General features: G+C 45.0%; 1 protein-coding gene across 2 annotated transcripts in view; it reads right to left on the reverse strand.

Annotated features, from left to right (window-relative positions):
• LOC124612410 (nuclear pore complex protein Nup155) overlaps positions 1 to 20,674 on the reverse strand; it is a 254,444-nt gene that overhangs the window by 19,821 nt on the left and 213,949 nt on the right. For both annotated transcript variants that reach the window (XM_047140603.1, XM_047140605.1), the window contains one exon: positions 10,133 to 10,364. In XM_047140603.1, the coding sequence (XP_046996559.1) occupies positions 10,133 to 10,364 (232 nt within the window). The remainder of the gene's footprint in view (positions 1 to 10,132; positions 10,365 to 20,674) is intronic.

The raw sequence follows: 20,674 nt of genomic DNA on the forward strand, positions 1-20,674 counted from the left end.
ATCACACGCATTAAAAGCAGTTTATTTTTATGAAGTTTTGCGCAAGCTTTGTCCTAAAACCTCTGACAGATTTTGCTGTCAGCAGATGTTTGTGTGTGGACTGTAGCATAGCCTTCAGCTAAGTCAATTGGTACGACCTAGCAAGGCGCCATTTATCCTTTGCTATGTATCTAATGAAGCATACCTCACGCCAGCCTGTGTGAGTTAAATGCGTGCCTTTCGGTTACCCGTCACTGTGGATTGGCTGTCTTGCCAGTCACAACATTTTTGGCGACGACGATTTAACGGTCGTATTGCTCTAATTTACTTGTCATGGCTTCGCCACAATCTCCAGATGTACTGTCCGAATTTTATCGCTTGCAGAATCAGCACACGCAGACGTTATTGGATGCCCTTGGACAGCTCGTCCAGGGTCAACGTGCAATGCAACACGATGCGACAGCCGCCGCTACCGCAGCCACAACACGCAGTTGCACCGCCATTTCGACAATTCAATGCGGCGATGGAAAGCTGGACGGAGTGGTCACGCCAATTTGGATTTCATCTCGCCGCCTACAGAATTCAAGGTAACGAGCGGCAGCCTCATTTATTGGCGTGTGTAGGGGTGCAAACGCACCGTGTGATAGTGAAATTATTTCCCCGACGCGACGTAGCAACTCTGTCCTACGACGAAATTTTGTTTGCTTTAGATGCCTATTTCAAAGAATCAGTCAATGTAGTTGCAAAACGGTATACGTTCTTTCGTACAAAACGTACGGCCGGTCAAACTAATCGAGAGTGGGTTGCAACTTTGCAAGGCCTTACAAGGGATTGTGCTTTTGAGTGTGAATGTGGACTCCCTTATTCAGATACTATGGTACGTGATGCAATTGCACAGAACGTTTCTGATGTTCGTATACGGGAGCAAATTTTGAAACTAGTCAATCCCTCCCTTCAACAAGTGATAGACATATTGGATAAGCAAGACATACTTGACTTTGCTAAGGAATCATTTGAAACTTCGCCAGCTGTGCGTCACATTAACCGGCCCGCCGGGCGAGCTGCACGGAACTGTAAACATCCCTCGCGCACGTCCGCGCAGCCATGTGTCCCGCGCCAGCATGCAAATGCAGTACTAAAGTCATGCCCGCGGTGTGCTACTAGACATTCGCGTGAGAATTGCCCATCACGTCAAGCTATTTGCTTTTTCTGTAATAAAAAAAGGACATGTTCAAAGTGTTTGCCAGAAAAAGCTCAGAACAGACACTAAAAACCATTCCAGGCCCTTTGCTTCGCGCTGGAATCGAACCAAGAATACTCAGGCTCGTGAACCTTCGCCCATGGAAATTCATGTAGTTAATTCCACTCCACCCAGTGCCGCTCCTCCTAACAGTGACTGTGTTCGCCCCACAAAAAGTGTGCGTCGACATCGACGGAAATCACGTCAAGTCGCACGTGATTCTGTACCAGTGTCTGGTCACGTTGCAAAAAACAGTCGCTCTTGTCGTCGGCAGGACAACAAACGTTTTGTAGATTTGGACATTAATGGTAACGTGATCCCATTCCAGCTCGATACCGGAGCTGCAGTTTCATTGATCAATAAAGACACGTACACACAACTGGGCACACCTCCGTTGCGTGCCGCAAATGTTAAGCTCAATAGTTATTCAGGACAGCTTATCCCTGTGTTAGGACAGTGCAGCCTTCTTGCAACATACAAGGGACAAACAAAACTTGTGTCGTTTTACGTCCTTCGTTCTTCTTCTGCAGTAAACTTGTTTAGTTTAGATTTATTTCAGTTGTTTAACTTGTCTATAGTAAATCAGGTCCTCTCAGTGAACCAGACTGTGCCTTCAGCCAGTGTTTCTCGTCTATGTGAAGAATTTGCAGACATTTTTGCACCGGGCCTTGGTTGCGCTACGAACTATAAAGCACATTTGGAACTGAAAGTAAACGTGCAACCAAAATTTTTCAGAGCGCGCAATGTTCCCCACACATTGCGTGATGAGGTCGCAAGAACATTACACGATTTGGAATCGCAAGGTGTAATTGAACGTGTGCAAGCTTCTCTCTGGGCATCACCCTTAGTAATTTTGCCAAAACCTTCCGGAAAATTGAGACTGTGTGGACTTCAAGGCAACGGTGAATCCACAACTAGTGATTGCCACTTTTCCTTTACCCCGCCCGGAAGATCTTTTTGACAAACTGTGCCCGGGTATATATTTTTCTAAGTTGGACCTAGCAGATGCGTACTTGCAAATACCGGTGGACGAAGACTCCCAGCGCGTTTTGGTGGTTAACACGCATCTTGGTTTGTATCGATTCAAAAGATTGCCATTCGGGTGTGCCTCCGCCCCTGCATTGTTCCAGCAATATTTACAAACTGTTTGTGTGTCGGTCCCTACTGCAGCAAACTATCTGGACGATATTGTGATCTCCGGAAAGACGGAAGAAGAACATTTAGCCAACCTCCGAACATTATTTCAGGTCTTGCGACAAAATGGTCTTTGCTTGCGGAAGGACAAATGTGTGTTTTTTGCTCGTGACTTACCATATTTGGGACATGTAATTAATGCCCAAGGCATACATCCGAGTCCAGAGCACCTCCGTGCCATACAAGACTTGCCTTCGCCGCAGAATTTGAAGCAGCTACAGAGCGTGCTGGGAAAAATTAACTATTATCATAACCATATCCCCCATGCCTCTTCCATTTCAGCTCCGCTTCATCGCTTACGCCGTAAAGGTGTTCCGTTCGTCTGGTCGACGGAATGCGAACGCGCCTTTCGCCAGTTGAAATCGGCGTTGCTTTCTAATACTTGCCTTATGCCTTTCGATCCCCAGAAACCCCTTTTGTTGATGGTAGATTAATCGGATTTCGGGATCGGTGCTGTGCTTGCGCACAAAGTTGGTTCACACGATCGCCCTATTGCCTTTGCATCCAAATTGCTCTCGTCAGCGCAAAGAAATTACTCACAGATAGAGAAAGAAGCTTTCGCGCTCGTTTTTGGTGTTACTAAGTTTCATGATTTCTTGTATGGTCGTCACTTTACCATCATCACAGACCACAAACCTTTGACATCGCTTTTTCATCCGAACAAGCCTGTACCTCCACGTACAGCGCAGAAATTCATTCGCTGGTCTATTTTCCTCTCGCAGTACCGCTACGATATCTTGTATCGGTCCACTGCTAAGCACGGAAACGCCGATGCGTTGTCCCGTTTGCCTGTTGCTGAGGATAGAGCATTCGATTCCTCCGAACTTGCTTGCATGTTCATTGATGTGGAACCCTGTCCCTGCTACAGTTTTGCGTTTAGTTGCTACGCATTGGCCTTTGTCAAAGTCACGGATCGAGGATCCGTTGGTTCACCGATTTTTTGCTCACACGGAGAGACTTTTTGTTCGACGTGGTGTTTTGTTGTTGCGTTCTGATAATGATCAGTCCAGGGTCGTGGTCCCACGTTCGTTACAGTCCTCTGTCTTACGGCTTCTCCACCAAGGACATTGGGGTATAGTGCGAACGAAACAACTTACTCGTCAGCACTGTACTTGGTTCGGACTCGATGCTGCGATTACGAATATGTGCTCTTCTTGCCGAACAACAATCCGCACCACCACTGAAATTCTTTGCATGGCCAAAAGCCACTTCCCCTTGGCAACGCTTGCACATCGATTTTGCTGGTCCATTCTGGAATGCTCGATGGTTGGTTGTGGTAGATTCATTCAGTAATTTTCCTATTGTTGTCCGGATGTCTTCCATGACGTCATCTGCCACCATCCAAGCGTTGTCTGCTATCTTTTGCATTGAAGGTCTTCTACAGACTATTGTTTCCGACAATGGACCACAATTCATGTCCGCAGAATTTCAGTCATTCTGCAAGGCCAATGGTACTCACCATCTGACATCCGCGCCGTTTTCGCCTCAGTCAAACGGTGCCGCTGAACGATTGGTCCGGACTTTCAAGTCACAGAGGACGTGTTGTTGCTCTTTTTGTCTTCATATCGCTCTCAACCCCGAGACGGTCGCTCGCCGGCTGAGTTGCTACATGGTCGTCCTCATCGAACCTTGATGTCTTTGCTGCATCCGCCGCATCAGGTTCCTGTGCAGCGGCATACTCCTGCTTTTGCTCCAGGTGACGTTGTATTCTATCGCAACTATCGGGGTTCACGGCATTGGCTCGCAGGGCGCATTCTTCGCTGCCTCGGCCGTGCTATGTATCTGGTTTTGGGGGCCTCTGGTGAGGTGTGTCGGCATCTCAATCAGCTGCGCCTCTGTCGTCGCACGGGTTCTGCCGCTCCCCGTCTGCTTTCAGCGATGGTGCCGTCCGGTCAGCGCCCTGGGGACCCATCTACTGGCTCGCCCCATCCCCAGGTGTTACCAACGCTGCCTTCCATTTTACCCCATGGCGCCGCGCCGCCGGCGCCTGTTCTCCCGCCGGCGACGCCCGCAGTGGACGCTTCGCTGCAGCCGACCAGCGCCTCCCTGGGTCACGCGCCGCCGATCGCTTCCCGTGACCAGCTGTCCTCCGACAGACCTCTTGCCCGCTCCGGACCAGATGTCGTCTTCGCCCGTCGGCTGCCCCGACCAGATGGAGGTCGAATCTTCGGCCCCTCCTGTCTCTTTACGGGCGCATACACCGCATGTTGGCGTGCACCCTGGACTAGGTTTTTAGGCCTTTCCTAGCTCCCCTCGGACCGAATGGCAGGGTGCGGGTGGCACGGCCTCGCCTGTTGTTAGGCTCCCCACCTCGTCGCATACGTCAACATGGGGTCCTCCCCACGGTGGGCGGAAGCCTTATACCACAACTGTCCGCCGATTTGCGGGGGAGGAATGTGGTGTCACCGCCAGACACCACACTTGCTAGGTGGTAGCTTTTAAATCGGCCGCGGTCCATTAGTATACGACGGACCCGCGTGTCGCCACTATCAGTGAATCCAGACCGAGTGCCGCCACACGGCAGGTCTATAGAGACTTACTAGCACTCGCCCCAGTTGTACAGCCGACGTTGCTAGGAAAGGTTCATTGAGTTACGCTCTCATTTGCCGAGACGATAGTTAGCATAGCCTTCAGCTAAGTCAATTGCTACGACCTAGCAAGGCGCCATTTATCCTTTGCTATGTATCTAATGAAGCATACCTCACGCCAGCCTGCGTGAGTTAAACGCATGTCTTTCGGTTACCCGTCGCTGTGGATTGGCTGTCTTGCCAGTCCACAACAGACTGTGTTTTTTTGTTGTTTTTATTGTTATTGTTATTATTGTAAATGGCATATTACTTTTGCAATTAAAATTTTATTTTAGTGCTATTCTCTCATTTATGTTTTATTGCTGCAATAGTGGACTAAAGTAAAAGCCTTTGTTAGGGTATCAATTCTTACCACTCAAAATTACAAAAATTTAACTGAAAACTGAAAGAATTAAAAATTCCTGGATTTTTCTCAGGTTTCCCAGTTGTCCTGGGGCATATTACACCCTGTTGTAATACAGATGGCATTCTTTCAGTTAAAGGTTATTCTTCAGAACTGATGCCTTTTCTGTAAGTACAAAACCAACTTCCGGTTACATACATCATTAATATACGAAGAGTGTGGGTGGGCTGTGGGTTGAGGTACAGAGAGCTTTGTGGCCAAGGAGTTTGCCCACCTCTACCTATCCATATATGATGGAATCTGTTATTTATGAACCTACAAACATTAAGGAGGAGCACCAATATGCATGAAGCATGTGCTTTTGTCACACCAGTAAAGGCATACGTTCCAGAAGAACAGGTAAAGCATTATCTAAGGGAGCATGTTAAGTTTTTCTGTTGAGCCTAGATGGAAGAACATGAGACCCTGACAAACAATCACCAACAACACTGGCTTTCTTGATGGCGCAATTGCACAATTTTGTAAGGGCTTCCTGCAGCCCATAATAAGGAATAAGAGTGGACCCAGAATGGATCGTTGTGGGGCTCCCTTCCTGATTTTTCCCTTTTTCGACTCCCAACATTGTTTGAATTATACAGCACAACTTCTTGCAGTCTGTTTGTTATGCATAATTTAAACCAGCTGTGTTTCCCATTATTAATTTGACTACGGAGATAAATAGAAACAGAGTTCTTACATGGAAATAAAGTGCTTCTGGTCCCAAGTCAGTTTTTTTGAATCTTCAGTCTTCTGACTGATTCGATGCGAACTACCACAAATTTCTCTCACGTGCCAAAATTTTCATCTCAGAGTGGCAAATTGCTTTTGAACACTGTGCATCTTCTTTGATTTAACTAAAGCGTTTAACTGTGTTGATTACAAAATATTGCTCCAGAAGTTGCACCACTATGGAATACGGGGAGTAGCTCACAATCGGTTCACCACCTACTTTAACAACAGACAGCAGAAGATCTTTATTGACAGTGTTGAGAATGGCTGTGATGTGAGGTCTGATTGGGGCAGTCAAATGGGGGAAAGGGGGGGGGGGGGTGCCCCAGGGATCTGTGCTGGGGCCACTCCTGTTCCTTATATAAATGATATGCCCTTTAGTATTAAAGATAATTCTGAAATATTTCTGTTTGCTGATGGCACTAGCTTGGTAATAAAGGATGTTGTGTGCAGCATTGGCTCTGTTTCAAATAGCGCAATTCATGACATTTTGGGGTAACATACCAATAAACCACATACTGTGAATTAATGTTTCTAGTGTCCGCCTGCTTAGCTGGGTGGTAACATGCTTGCCTCCCATGCACTGGGCCTGGGTTCGATTCCCGGTCGAACTACAGATTTTCTCTGCTCAGGGACTAAGTGTTGTGGTGTCCTCATCACAATTTCATCCTCGTCATTGGCCGCAATTTGCCCAATGTGGTGCCAACTGAAATAAGACTTTCACTTGGCGGCCGAACCCGAATGGGACATCCCGGCCAACAACATCATCACACAATCATTTCATTTCAATGTTTATAGTTAATTGTTAATAGTTGGAACACAGCGCAAGTGAATCCAGGGAGCAATCTCACATTTGTCATTGTAATCAATGAAATCCGTTAGTGAATATGGATTTGTGACAACATTTCATTTATGGAAGTGCAAATATTGATTGCTTTTAGACCCTCAGTGATAAGAAATCCCACATAATTTTGTAGATGGTCTAATTTTTGATGCTTATCAATACCTTCATTTTTCTTACTTTATTCTCATTCCGCATTCTGTGTTCATTAAGTTGTTGATTCCACTGAACTTGTCATGTAATTCTTTCTCACTTTCATTGAGGATAGCAATGTCATTAGTAATCTTATCACTGTTATCCTTTTGCTCTGAATTTCAATGCTTCTCTTGAACTTTTCTTTTTAATTTCCATCACTGTTTCTTAATACACAGAACAGCCAAAGAAACTGGTACATCAGCCTAATATCATGAAGGACCCCCCGCAAGCATGCAGCAGTGCCTCAATACAATGTGGCAAGGATTTGACTAATGTCTGAAGTAGTGCTAAAGGGAATTGACACCATGAATCCTGCAGGGCTGTCCATAAATCCGTAAGAGTATGAGGAGGTGAAGATCTCTTTTGAACAGCACATTGCAAGGCATTCCAGATGTGCTCAATAATGCTCATGTCTGGGGAGTCTAGTAGCCTGTGGAAGTGTTTGAACTCGGAAGAGTGTTCCTGGAGCCATTCTGTAGCAATTCTGGATGTGGGAGTGTTGCATTGTTCTGCTGGAATTGTCCAAGTTCGTCGGAATGCACAGTGGATGCGAATGGATGTAGGTGATCCGACAGGATGCTTACGTACGTGCTACCTGCACGACTCGTATCGAGACCTATCAGGGGTCTCTCAACCCTCCAACTGCACGCGCCCCACACCATAACAGAACCTCCACCAGCTTTAACAGTCCCCTGCTGACATGCAAGTTCTATGTATTCATGAGGTTGTCTACATACCAGTACATATCCATCCACTCGACACAATTTGAATTGGGACTCATCTTACCTGGCAACATGTTTCCTTTCAACAACAGGCCTATGTCAGTGTTGACGGGCTCAGGTGAGGCTAAAGCTTTGTGTCGTGCGGTCATCAAGGGTACATGAGTGTGTCCTCAATTATAAAATCCCATGTCGATGATGTTACACGGTTTGCACACTGCCACTTTTTGATGGCCCACCACCGAGATCGGCAGCAATTTGCGGAAGGTTTGAACTCCGATATTGCAGTGTTATTCTGATGACAATGCACTGCGGTGACCACAGCCGTTACGAAACACATCACATGAAATCTCAATTGCCATAAGTCATGCATGGATAGCCATATGCTAAGGCAACTGCTCAGGTAAGTGGGAAATCCAGACTCAAGTCCCGGTCTAGCACAAAGTTTCATTGTCGTCATTCCATTCTACAGCTGATGGTAGTCATTAGTTGCAGTTGTGAATTCATCTCATTTGTTGAACTTCAGTCACATTGAATGATTCTCTTCAGTCATTGGCCCCATTCTCGCAGGATCCTTCTCAGACTGCAGCGATTTAAGAGATTTGACGTTTTACCGCATTCCTCATATTCACAGTACACTTGTGAAATGGCCATATGGAAAAATCCTCACTTCATCGCTATCTCGGAGATGCTATGTCCCATCGCTCGTGTGCCAACTATAATACCACGTTCAAACTCAGTTAAATCTAGATAGCCTGCCACTTTAGCAGCAGTAACTGATCGAGCAACTGTGTCAGACACTTGTCTTATATAAGCTTTGTCGACCGCAGCGCCATATTCTGCCAGTTTACATATATCTGTATTTGAATACGCATGCCGATACCAGTTTCTTTGGCACTGCAGTACACTAAGGTTGACTGGTAGAGGAGAAAGGCTGCAGCCCTGCCTTACGCCCTTTTTAATCTGGGCACTGCCTTACGCCCTTTTTAATCTGGGCACTTCTCTCTTCATTTCTCGTTGTTATTCCCCATTGGTTCTTGTATAAAATTGTATATTAACACACCTCACCGTAAAGTGTGTTTTTCTGAGAATTTCAATGAATTTGCAAAACTTTACACTGAACTGCTTTCACATGTTGTGACCCCTTATAAACCCAATATTTCTTCCCATAATGTAATCCAGCTTGTATCTTCCTGGCTCTCTTGGATCTTGGGATGTTCACCTTCTCATTTTTAAAAAAAGTGCATTAGCTATTACTGGCTAAATGGCAATGTAGAACTCGATGAATGTTTCTCCTCTCTCAAAAGCCTGTCTGCATTATCTCGTAACTTTGCCTACTAATCCTTCCCCAAAATGGTGTTTACTGTTGCTGTCCACTTAAAAATAAATAAACACGCGTAACACTTCTATGGTGATGATGACAAGGATGGAATAGTCCTCATCAAGTGGTAAACCAGTGAGTAAGACAACGGCTAGGTAACAGGTCAATATGCTAGAACTGAACGAAAATCTGACAATATATATTGTGTACAGGGTACCACAAAACATTCTGGTTAGCCAAGCAGATTGTCTTGCCCTGATACTACAGACTCTCAGAGACATATCTACATTTTATATATTTGTTTGAAATTAAAAACTGAGAAGATTCATCTGAACTCTGAAATTTTGTAACTGTTCTGGTGACCAATGAAACCATTTTTTCATTTTGATACTGAGATGGAGACAAGCAGCCAAAGGGAAGATCAATGTTCATGTGTAAAAGCTATGGGATTTATTGAACTACTTTATTTAATTAACTGAAAATGATTAAGCAATTAAGACTATGTAGACTGCTGCACAGGTATACTGCATAACATGAACTCCCAGAGCACTGGAGTCAGTGAGTTAGCTGACTCAGCAAGGACACATTATGTGGGAGACACGAGTTTTCCATTTCTGTGATACTGCTTGTTCTCATGATCTCGCTGCTTCGAATTACTTCATGTGCACCTATTTCAAAAGAGGAGGGGTTTTCTTTCCCATGCTTGCTAACATCAAGAACTTAAAACCACATATTTCAGCAGTTGATGAAACTGAGCACCTACGTTCAGAAAGAGTGTTAGACAGGTTCATGAAGTCTTGCAGTAATGCCTTTGGACTGGTTAGTGAACGTCTGCCAGATTCTCAATACGGGGGAAAAAAAAATTTACGGTAACAACAAGTCTCCAATGTTGTCCAGCAACATGATAGTATTTCCATAGTTATCAGAAAATTGAGTTTGCTTACCAACAGGAACACATATGGCTGATGCTGAATACTCCTGTCCAAGTGATTTCACTTTTCCCATTACCACTGCCATAACATCATTAGGAGAAATTGAACCACATGACAGTATCTCCGCTTCAATGATTTTTCGCCATATTGCTTCGATGAGATACGCATCAAGGTGACCGGCACAGTGCACAATTGCCAGCTTGCAATCCCACAACCCAAAAGGCTCAGCATAGTCTTCATACAACTGCACATGAAATTAGAGACATAGCATGTTATTAAGTCATCATCATGTTATTCAGTATTTTTTTAATATCTAGTCATGACAAAATTATGACATTTTATGGCTGCAGTTCACAAGGTACCTATAATCTACTCTAAAGTTATTTTGTTATCCAGCATGGAGGAAAATAACCTGGAGAGGCCAGAGGTGGGTTGGGGACACCAAATCAAGCAAATTTTTCCAGATAGCCATAGATTGGAAATGTACTGCTGTGGAGTTACGTCCATAGATCAACAGCCAATCAGCGAGGAATATGCAGAAGTGTTTGCATTTAAATTAACTTGCCCCACATAATGCCTGCTATGCTAAAATGGTCAGGTACTAATTAAATAAACTGAATGAGCTGTGTCATACCAAGTGTAGTCTGTAGATCGAATTTCTGGTTCGTTTCCTTCTGGTTGGCACACGGCACTCTTGTGCCGTGTCTTCTGGTTTTAAATGTTTGCAAGGTGAGCGAGTGTGGAACAGACAGTCATCAGGGATGATGAGAAGGAAGTCGGTTGGAGGAAACGTGTTGTCAAGTGCTGGTGGTCACTGTCTTCACTGATCCTCTGTGAGGGACCCGTTACAACGGGAATGACTTTGATCATCATTAGCTGATTTCGGTGCTCTGAAAGGCCACCTCTTTCCTGTTGTTGAGCAGTGCTGTGAGATGTGGTTTGGCGGTGTTAGTGACCTCTGGTGTTACGGCTCTGCCCTATGTGATTCTTCCCTGAGTTATGAATTTGTGCTTTCCAGGGAGTTTGGATCTGCTGTTAGTGTGGTCTGTATCGCTTATAGAAACTGTTAGAGCCTGCCCAACACCATGTATGCCGACTGCCCTGTATTGCTTTCCTGAAAAGTAACTTAATTGTGCTGATGTTTTTTCCTGTTTGGTTTTAAGATACCACTTTTAGCAGAGTTACTTTCACCATGGCAAACCTTCTCCAAGAGTTTCGCATTGCCAAATGATGCCTAACTTTATTACTTTTACCTTCTGTGCGATCAGCTGGGAGTGTGACAGTGTTTGCAGGTGCTGCTGGTACTGTCACGAACATTTATGATTAATGTGTTCTTTTAATTATGTTTTAGATTCTGTTCTGGCCAGATCTATTAGTATGCTGAGTGCGCTGCCAGATAGCTGTGAAATTTTTTGTGTAGGCACTCTCGTGTGTTGTGAGGCGAGATTCCTTATCTGGCTCCTGGACCTAACTGGATCTGTGGGACGTCTCTCCCTGGTATGTGACCATTATATATGTCTGCTTGTGTCTGTATATGTGTGGATGGATATGTGTGTGTGTGCGAGTGTATACCCGTCCTTTTTTCCCCCTAAGGTAAGTCTTTCCGCTCCCGGGATTGGAATGACTCCTTACCCTCTCCCTTAAAACCCACATCCTTTCGTCTTTCCCTCTCCTTCCCTCTTTCCTGATGAGGCAACAGTTTGTTGCGAAAGCTTGAATTTTGTGTGTATGTTTGTGTGTCTGTCGACCTGCCAGCACTTTCATTTGGTAAGTCACATCATCTTTGTTTTTAGATATACATTATATTATTAATAGACACAGGATTCCAACTCTGAAGGGAAGTTCTAAATTGTTATTCAAAATCAACTTAGACTATGTCTGTAGCTTGATTATATTAGTATACTTATTCTTGGTTCTCACCAGTGTTTAAATTGCACTATTCTTGCAATTCTTAGTTTAGTCTGTTAGTCATCATTTGCTGGCTACTTTAACTTATCCAGGATTGTTTGTTCAGACAGCTATTTGCTGAAAGTACTAATTGACTTGTTCATGTTTCCAGGCACCTTATTATTGCACGACACTTATGTTGAGTGTGTCCTGCTGTTGCCTGATGGTTCAGCTACTGTTTCTGCAAGCTATGCGTGCAATTGGTCCACCCTGACAAGAGGGAGCGCACCGGTGGCACAAAATTACTGTCCAGCATTTAGGATTCGCCACCGACATTATCTTGTGTGAAGGTGTTCCATGAAAAGGTGACTGCTCTTTAAGTCTTATCTTCACTAGTTCGCGTGGGCCTAAACATTTTCAGAGTTCATGCATTTCTTTGGCTTTTTACTTGATCCCTTTTGGTATTGTGCCCTTTTTGTATCAACTTTTCCCTAGTCTGCCACACCATTTTTTGGCTCTTGTATTTGTTCAAATTTGTTAGCTCTCTCAAAGGACTGTGTTACGTATTGGTCTGCAATTTAAAAACATTCTGTTAGCTCGGTACATTTAAATTTGTTTAAACATTTTTACTAAGCTTGTGTTACTTCTTGTTACATTGCACTTTTAAAAATCTTGCTTCGAATTTGTCACGTCTCTTAAGGGACCTTGTTGTATCCTGCCACTAGTATGTGTGAGTTTGAGTGTGAGTGTGTGAGCGAGTGTGCAGAGAGTTGTGTTGCCACACGTGTGTACTTTAATCAACCGCCAGCTGCATCAGCAGCTGGCAGGCCACCAGAGGCCGCCTATAGGCAGTGTGCATACAGCACGGTCTCCGCCGCGCCGTCCACTGGTGACTCGCACCTACGCGTGTGCAAAGCAGCGCCTACTCACCCTCAATAGGTTCTTTTAGTTTGTACCACTCACATCAGTTGTTCTGTGTATCACTTATATTACACCGTCTGTATGATGCTTTTGTCTTGACTGTCGAGTCACCAGAGGCTTATTTCTATTCTTGTTCAGAGGTTTATGTATAAAGGAGTAATTGCATTACTTGGATCAGTTTTGTGCATTACTTGGTTATTACACAACTGGGGACGAGTTGGAATGGCTACCACATGTGCAGTCTTTAAAGTGCGGTTTCGTGAGGTTTAGTCATATGGACATCGTGCTGCTGGCCCCGAGTCAACAACTTACTTTGGCAGTGACCACTTTTGTCGGCTTTCATTAACAGACAAGGTACCATTCCACCAGTCTAATCACCCATTTTTCCTCCATATGATGATTCAGCTGAGGACTGGGAGTTTATGGGAAAAAAAAAGGACAACATTTTTTGGCTTCTAGATCCGAATTTGAACACAGCCTACTTCCTCTCGTGGATTCCACCCAAGGTGTATCACTTACTGTGTCAGCTTGCTGTCTTACAAGAACTGGCAGCTCTTACTTCTGATCACAAGTACCATTTATTGTTCAACCACCATTGCAAATGAACTCGTGTCATGCCACGAGAAACCAAGCCAGTCACACATGGCCTGGGCTGCCAAACTTCATGGACTTAGCCGAAAGTATCAATTCATTATTGATGCCCATAATACCCCTATACAGATGCTATGGTGCGTGACACAATAATAAGTTTAGCTCTGGACAAGGTAGTGTGCCAGAAGGCTTCACTATGTGAATACCCCCACTGGAATAAGTTTTGCAAATAGCACAATCTTTGGAAGTTTTGTGGTAGCAGGCAACCGAATTGAAGTGTGACACAGTGTGGCAGTAGTGTCACAAGATGTGCCAACTATGACGACAGATAGCTTGCATGAGGAAGCGGCAGTGGTGACAGCATTGATAAGCATGCAGGCCCAGCGGAGAGCAGACCAAAGCAGCCCAAGCAGCTGTGACCGCCACAGTGCCAGCATTCTCTGTTACCGTCTTGTCCTCTTTGTCCCCATGTGTCATTTGCCGAAGATTGCTCAGGATATGGACATGGGCGTTAACTGTGTGACTCCAAATCTTGTGAGTTTTCCCAAGTTGTTTATCGAGTTAAAGGTTCCTTGTCAAATGCTCCAGCTACAGGTCGACATAAGTGCTGCAGTGATGTCACTGAATTTTCAACACATGACACCGGCCACGCAGGAGCTGGTCAGTTACGACAAACAGAACACTGCACTGTTGGGACCATTTATGGCATCTGCCTCTTACAAGTCAGTGGTTCGTTCCATAACATTTTTGGTGGTTGCTGATGCCAATGTTGAAAACTTGTTTGGGATGAATGCATTACAGGCATTTGGATTTTCTAACACCAATGCAGTTCACCTTGTGTCCGATCAGGCACAGTATATAAGAGAGAATTGGAAACACGAGTTTTTGGACTCCTTTTCGGAAAGTATAGGGTGCGCTACAAATTTTTCTACTCATATTTCTTTGAAATCCACAGCTTGGGGTCATTTTTGTCTTGAACGTCCTATTCCTGTTGCCTGGAAAGATCAAGTGAAATCAGAATTGGATGGCTTTAATCTCTAGTGGTGGTGCAACCTGTTATGGCTAGGAGGAACTGTCGGCAAAAATATTGGGCAGAGGGTGGGCGGTGGTGGCAGTACTTCTGTAAAATTGATTTTTCTGAAGCTTATCTGCAGGTCCTGTGGATGAAGAGTCTCGCCAAGTTCTGGTTTTGAATACTTCTTTTGGTCTCTATCAATATTCGTGTCATCATTTTAGTGTGACTAGCTCTCCTGCTATCTTCCAATGATTATGCCTGTCCTGGGTTGATATAGTTGTCACTGGCTCTTCCAAGGCCAACCACTTGAAAAATTCATGCACCTTTTTTTCTACCTTACAGTCCGCCGGCTTATGGTGTAAGTTTGCGAGATCTCCATTTTTCAACCTTCTATTGTTTATTTGGGATTCAAGGTCTTGCAGAATGGGGTTCTTCCGCTGCCAAACTACATCTCCGCTGTTAAATCTATGCCTTGCCCCTCATCCATGAAGGCGTTTCAGGCCTTTCTAGGGAAGATAGCGTGCTGCCATAAATTCCTGCCAGGTGCTGCCACATTGGCCCACCCATTGCATTCCTTGTTAAGCAAAAATGTACCTTTTTGCCGGTGTCCAGATTGTGAACGTGCTTTTCAAATGTTGAAATCCAAACTAATGTCAGCCCCTTGTTTAGCTACGTTCTCCCTGGACGACCACACAGCTTTGGCAACTGGCCTCACAGTACGGCCTTGGCGCGGTCCCAGCGCACCGATATGCCAAAGACTGGTTGACCTGTCGCTTTCACCTCTAAATCTCTCACCGTGGCCCAGCAGTCTTACTCTCAGATGGAAAAAAAAGAGGCTACACTCTCCACAAATTTAGTGTTTTTTGTATGGCTCCAAGTTTCAATTTCTTACTAACCATAAATCCTCTGTTTCCTTGTTTAAACGTTACACTTCCTCCCCTGACAAGGTAGCATACCGCTGACAACGCTGGGCGCTATTTTTGCCTTGTTACAATTAGGAACTCCATTATGGAACTATGTATAAACATGATAATGTCAATGCTTTGTCCCACCTTCCTATAGGATGTGATCATGACTTTGACATGTTTTTTGGCCAGGGATTGATGGTGAAATTGTCCATTTCATTGAGGCTTGTAAGCAGTGTGCCCAACAACAGGCAGCTTCCAGGACGTCTTTGTCCTGCTACTCCTTTCTGCGCCGGCCATGAGAACACATTGATGCAGATTTTGTTGGGCCCTTCTTCAATTCCTACTGGCTCTTGGTTGTGGATATATTTTCCCAGTTTCCTTACATTCTCTGGTGTGTGTGTGTGTGTGTGTGTGTGTGTGTGTGTGTGTGTGTGTGTTCACAATTCATATGCTTATGCTTTTGTTTTTCTTTCTATTGTGGGTTTGCCTTGTACATTAGTTTCCAACAATGGACCTCAGGTTGTTACTCATACCTTTGCTCCCATCACAGCATTTGCTTCGTTGTGGCTCCGCCATTCAACCCTCAGTCAAATGAGGAGGCTGAATGACTAGCGCGTATGTTCATGAAAAAGTTTGTTGTGGATTCTGCAACAGATGACGTCCTTTGATGACGTATGGCTGGTGTAGCACTTTGATCAGTTTTGCCCCTGCTCACTGCCGGAAGCTACTGGTTCATGGGTGTGGCCCCCGTCGCTGCAGTCTCTATCTCATGCCCACTGTTCCCTGCTGTGGAGGTGCCCCCATCCCACTAGTTGTCTCCCCCGCGTGTCGTGCCCTCGGGTTCCAGCTTCCCGATGCCAAACCATTTCCAGGCTCGGGTCTGCTGCCGCAGCCTGCTGTTCTGGTCGGGCCTGTCTCCACCTGCCCTCTTACCTTCATCACGTCAGCCATCATTTCCAGTCGGTCCAGTTCCGTCTCCTCTGCACTGAGACCTGCCCTGCTGATTGACAACGCGGAGATGACAATGGCACCCTCCTGCCTGGCGCTGATGTCGGGTGTCGTGTGGGGCCCCCACCCTGGGTCAGACCCTTGTCTCCACACTTCCCGGCACTATGCTCCAATGCCTGTCTAGCACATTGCCCCACCCCACTGCCAGCACCAGCTGCTGCCACTCCAGATCTGATGGATGTTTCTCTCATTGGACCACTGGCATCTCATCCATCCCTCTTCACATGAGCAACACGTGTGCTGTATCTTGCTACGAATGCATACGAGTGTGGGTGTGCTGAGTGTAGTGTCGCCGTGCGTGCGTACTTACATCAATTTCCAACGGTATACGTCTGTGCCAGCCACTAGAGGCCACCTGTAGGAGCCGTGCACATGGCTCGGTCTCCACCACGCCATATCTGGCTTTATTTGATCAGTTTCATGTATTACTTAGTTACTGCAGACCATGTTAAATTTTGGCCTGTAATTTAAAATGAGTCTCCAGAATGAGATTTTCACTCTGCAGCGGAGTGTGCGCTGATATGAAACTTCCTGGCAGATTAAAACTGTGTGCCCGACCGAGATTCGAACTCGGGACCTTTGCCTTTCGCGGGCAAGTGCTCTACCATCTGAGCTACCGAAGCACGACTCACGCCCGGTCCTCACAGCTTCACTTCTGCCAGTATCTCGTCTCCGCAGTATCCTTTCTTTCGAGAGTGCTAGTTCTGCATGGTTCGCAGGAGAGCTTCTGTAAAGTTTGGAAGGTAGGAGACGAGATACTGGCAGAAGTGAAGCTGTGAGGACCGGGCGTGAGTCGTGCTTCAGTAGCTCAGATGGTAGAGCACTTGCTCGGCGAAAGGCAAAGGTCCTGAGTTCGAGTCTCGGTCGGGCACACAGTTTTAATCTGCCAGGAAGTTTTAAAATGAGTCTGTTAGCTTGGACATTCAAATTTGTTTAAATATTTTACTGGTTACTAAATTTGTGCTAGCAGTTGTTACATTTGACCTTCAAAAACTTTCCTTGAAATTTGTCAGGTTTCTTAGAGGAGTGTGTCAAATCTTTGATCTGTAATTTAAAACTACTGTGTTTTGCTACTGTTACCCTTAAACAATTTTGGCTTAACAGCCGAAGCCAGATGAACTTCAAATTCCTATCCATGGCTTGTTACATTACACACAAACTTTTTGTGATGCATACTGTGTAAAGTTGACTAATAAATCAACTACTGTTACGCTAAGAGAACTGTAATTCTATTGCACTATTAAGATAATAAGTTGCACTGCAGAAACAACACTGCAGTAAAATAGTCCCCGTAAGACAATATACGGTGTAATGTTGTTAATAATAAAATCTTAAGGCTACACATTTTAATTTTTGTGAATGTATAGAGAGCACGAAATAACTTTTGTTCCAACAAGTACAGCAGCAGCAGCAGCAGCAGCAGCTTAGTCAGACATAACTGCACTGCTAGCCACATGCTCACTGCCCTTGTGTCTGTTGGCTGTCATTCTATGACCGTAGCTCCACATTGCTGCCTTCCCAACGTATGTTACATGGAAAATTAGCTGAAAATAAATAAGGAACAAAGGTTGCAATCTAATGCCCTATGACACTACTATAAGAGGGTACTGACATTGTTTCTAAGGCCTGTGAACAAGACACTGGAGGAGGAGGAGGAGGAGGAGGAGGAGGAGGAGGAGGACAGGGTATGGGGAGGGGGGCGGCAGTTCATATACAGGGTGGGGGTGGGGGGGAACTAAATTAGTTACAAATCACGGCGTACACACACTTTAGTCAACATGTAAATGTCTAAATGTCACTACAGATTTTCGGATTTAGATGACGACATGTTCAATATGCCTGCCATCACTGGCGATGACGTGCCACAGATAAATAGCGAAATGCTGCACGACCAGCTGAAGTGTTGAAACATCGATGCTGTAAATGACTTCCTGAATGGCTGTTTTCAGCCCAGCAATTGTTTTGGGGTTATTGCTGTACACCATGTCTTTAATATAGCCCCACAGAAAGGAGTCTCATGTATTCAGATCCGGAGAATATGGTGGCCAAACATTGTCCCCAAAGTGCTCCTCCAGGACATCAAACTCTCTCCTGCTTCGATGAGGTTGAGCTCTGTCTTGCATGAACCACATTTTGTTGAAATCAGTGTCACTTTGGATAATGGGATAAAATCATCTTCCAAGACCTTCATGTACCATTCGGTAGTCACCATGCCATGAAGGAATATCGCACTCATTATTCCGTGACTGGACGTTGCACAGCGCGCAGTCACCCGTTGAGGGTGAAGAGACTTCTCAATCATGAAATGCGGACTCTCAGCCCCCCAAATGCATCAATTTTGTTTATTGACGAACTCATCCAAATGAAAGTGAGCTTTGTCGCTAAACCATATTCACATACTAATTCCATTTGTGCCCCGTTGCGGTCGACCGTGCAGTTTAAATGTCGTAACGCAAACCGTTCAGAAGTTGTGATGATTTTATTTCATTAAGTTCAGTAACTGTTACCCTATTTCATTAATGAAATTCAATGCTGTAACACAGGCAGCTAGAGAATCAGTATTAAATAAAGACAGAGAAAGAAAATTGGTGACACCATACTTACTATTTAAAGCGGGGAACTTACTATTTATATTTGCAATTCTCTTGTCAGGTAACAGTATGTACTCAGTTAAAATGTGACAAACTTCTCACACTAGCAGAGGATGTTTTGTTGGAATAGGAGTGTATGAGAATTTCGTCATGAGAACCCCAAAATCGGACTGCTGATCTTTTTAGTGGCCAATGTATCACAACTACACAACAAGGAATGTTCACCATTCCTCCTTTCAGTGCTTTTCCTCTCAATGATGCTAACTCTGAACAAGAAAGTGGCAACTAACAACGGTGGAAACTGTGTTAAGGTATGTTGTAACAGTTCCTCACTTTCCTGGGTTGGTTACTCTTGTTACATGGCATAATCTTAAATTCACTCAATGGGTTTGCAGTAGTTAAATGGAGCCCTGGGGGTTGTCTGATGTACTTCATAAGCATAGTACATGTTCTGCAGGAATGTGCATGATTATTCTATACAGTCACCACATAAATTACTTTGAAAGATATCTATAAAACTAATAATTAAAGCTTTAATTTGTAATGATCAGAAGAGTCACTGAAAATTTTATATGCAAAAAATAAACAAATAAATAAATAAAAAAATTTACACACACCAAAAAAAGTTTGGGATCACCCCTTTTCCCAAAGCTCCTGAAGGTAGACGTTGACTGTGTATATTGTATCACAGACGCAGTGTCCCTGTGACTGTTCAGAGATGTCACTAAATCCGCCCAAAGATGTAAATAACCACACATGAGCAGTGCCTATTAGACAGAAGGGGTCTGACAGCCAATCGGCTCCAGTCATTCCACCAGGAAGGAGGCACATGGCTCGTGTTGCCTGTAGTTCAATCACGCCTAGACGGTCAATACCGCGGTTCGATCACATCCACTTTGTTACTTTGTGCCAGGAAGGGCTCTCAACAAGGAATTGTCCAGGCATCTCAGAATGAACCAAAGCAATGATGTTCGGACACGGAGGAGATACAGAGAGACAGGAATTGTCAATGACATGCCTTGATCAGGCCGCCTATTTGCTACTACTGCAGTGGGCGAGCGCTACCTACAGATTATGGCTTTGAGGAACCCTCACAGCAACGCCACCATGTTGAATAACGCTTTTCGTGCAGCTACAGGACGTCGTGTTACGACTCAGACTGTGCGCAATAGGCTGTATGATGCGCAACTTCACTCCTAACGTCCATGGTGAGGTCCATCTTTACAACCACGGCATCATGCAGTGTGGTGCAGATGGGTCCAACAACATGCCGAATGGTCCGCTCAGGAACAAGTGTCGCATATGCCTTCAACCAGATGTTCATCGGAGGTGTGTTTGGAGGCAACCCGGTCAGGCTGAATGCCTTAGAGACACTGTCCAGTGAGTGCAGCAAGGTGGAGGTTCCCTGCTATTTTGGGGTGGCGTGATGCAAGGTCGACGTACGCCGCTGGTGGCCATGGAAGGCGCCATAATGGCCGTATGATACGTGAATGTCATCCTTCGACCGATAGTGCAACCATATCGGCAGCTTATTGGAGAGGCATTCATCTTCATGGATGACAATTCCCACCCACATCGTGCACATCTTGTGAATGACTTCCTTCTTGGTAATGACATCGCTCGACTAGAGTGG

This window comes from Schistocerca americana, chromosome 4 (assembly GCF_021461395.2).
Source record: "Schistocerca americana isolate TAMUIC-IGC-003095 chromosome 4, iqSchAmer2.1, whole genome shotgun sequence".
Lineage (NCBI taxonomy): Eukaryota > Metazoa > Arthropoda > Insecta > Orthoptera > Acrididae > Schistocerca > Schistocerca americana.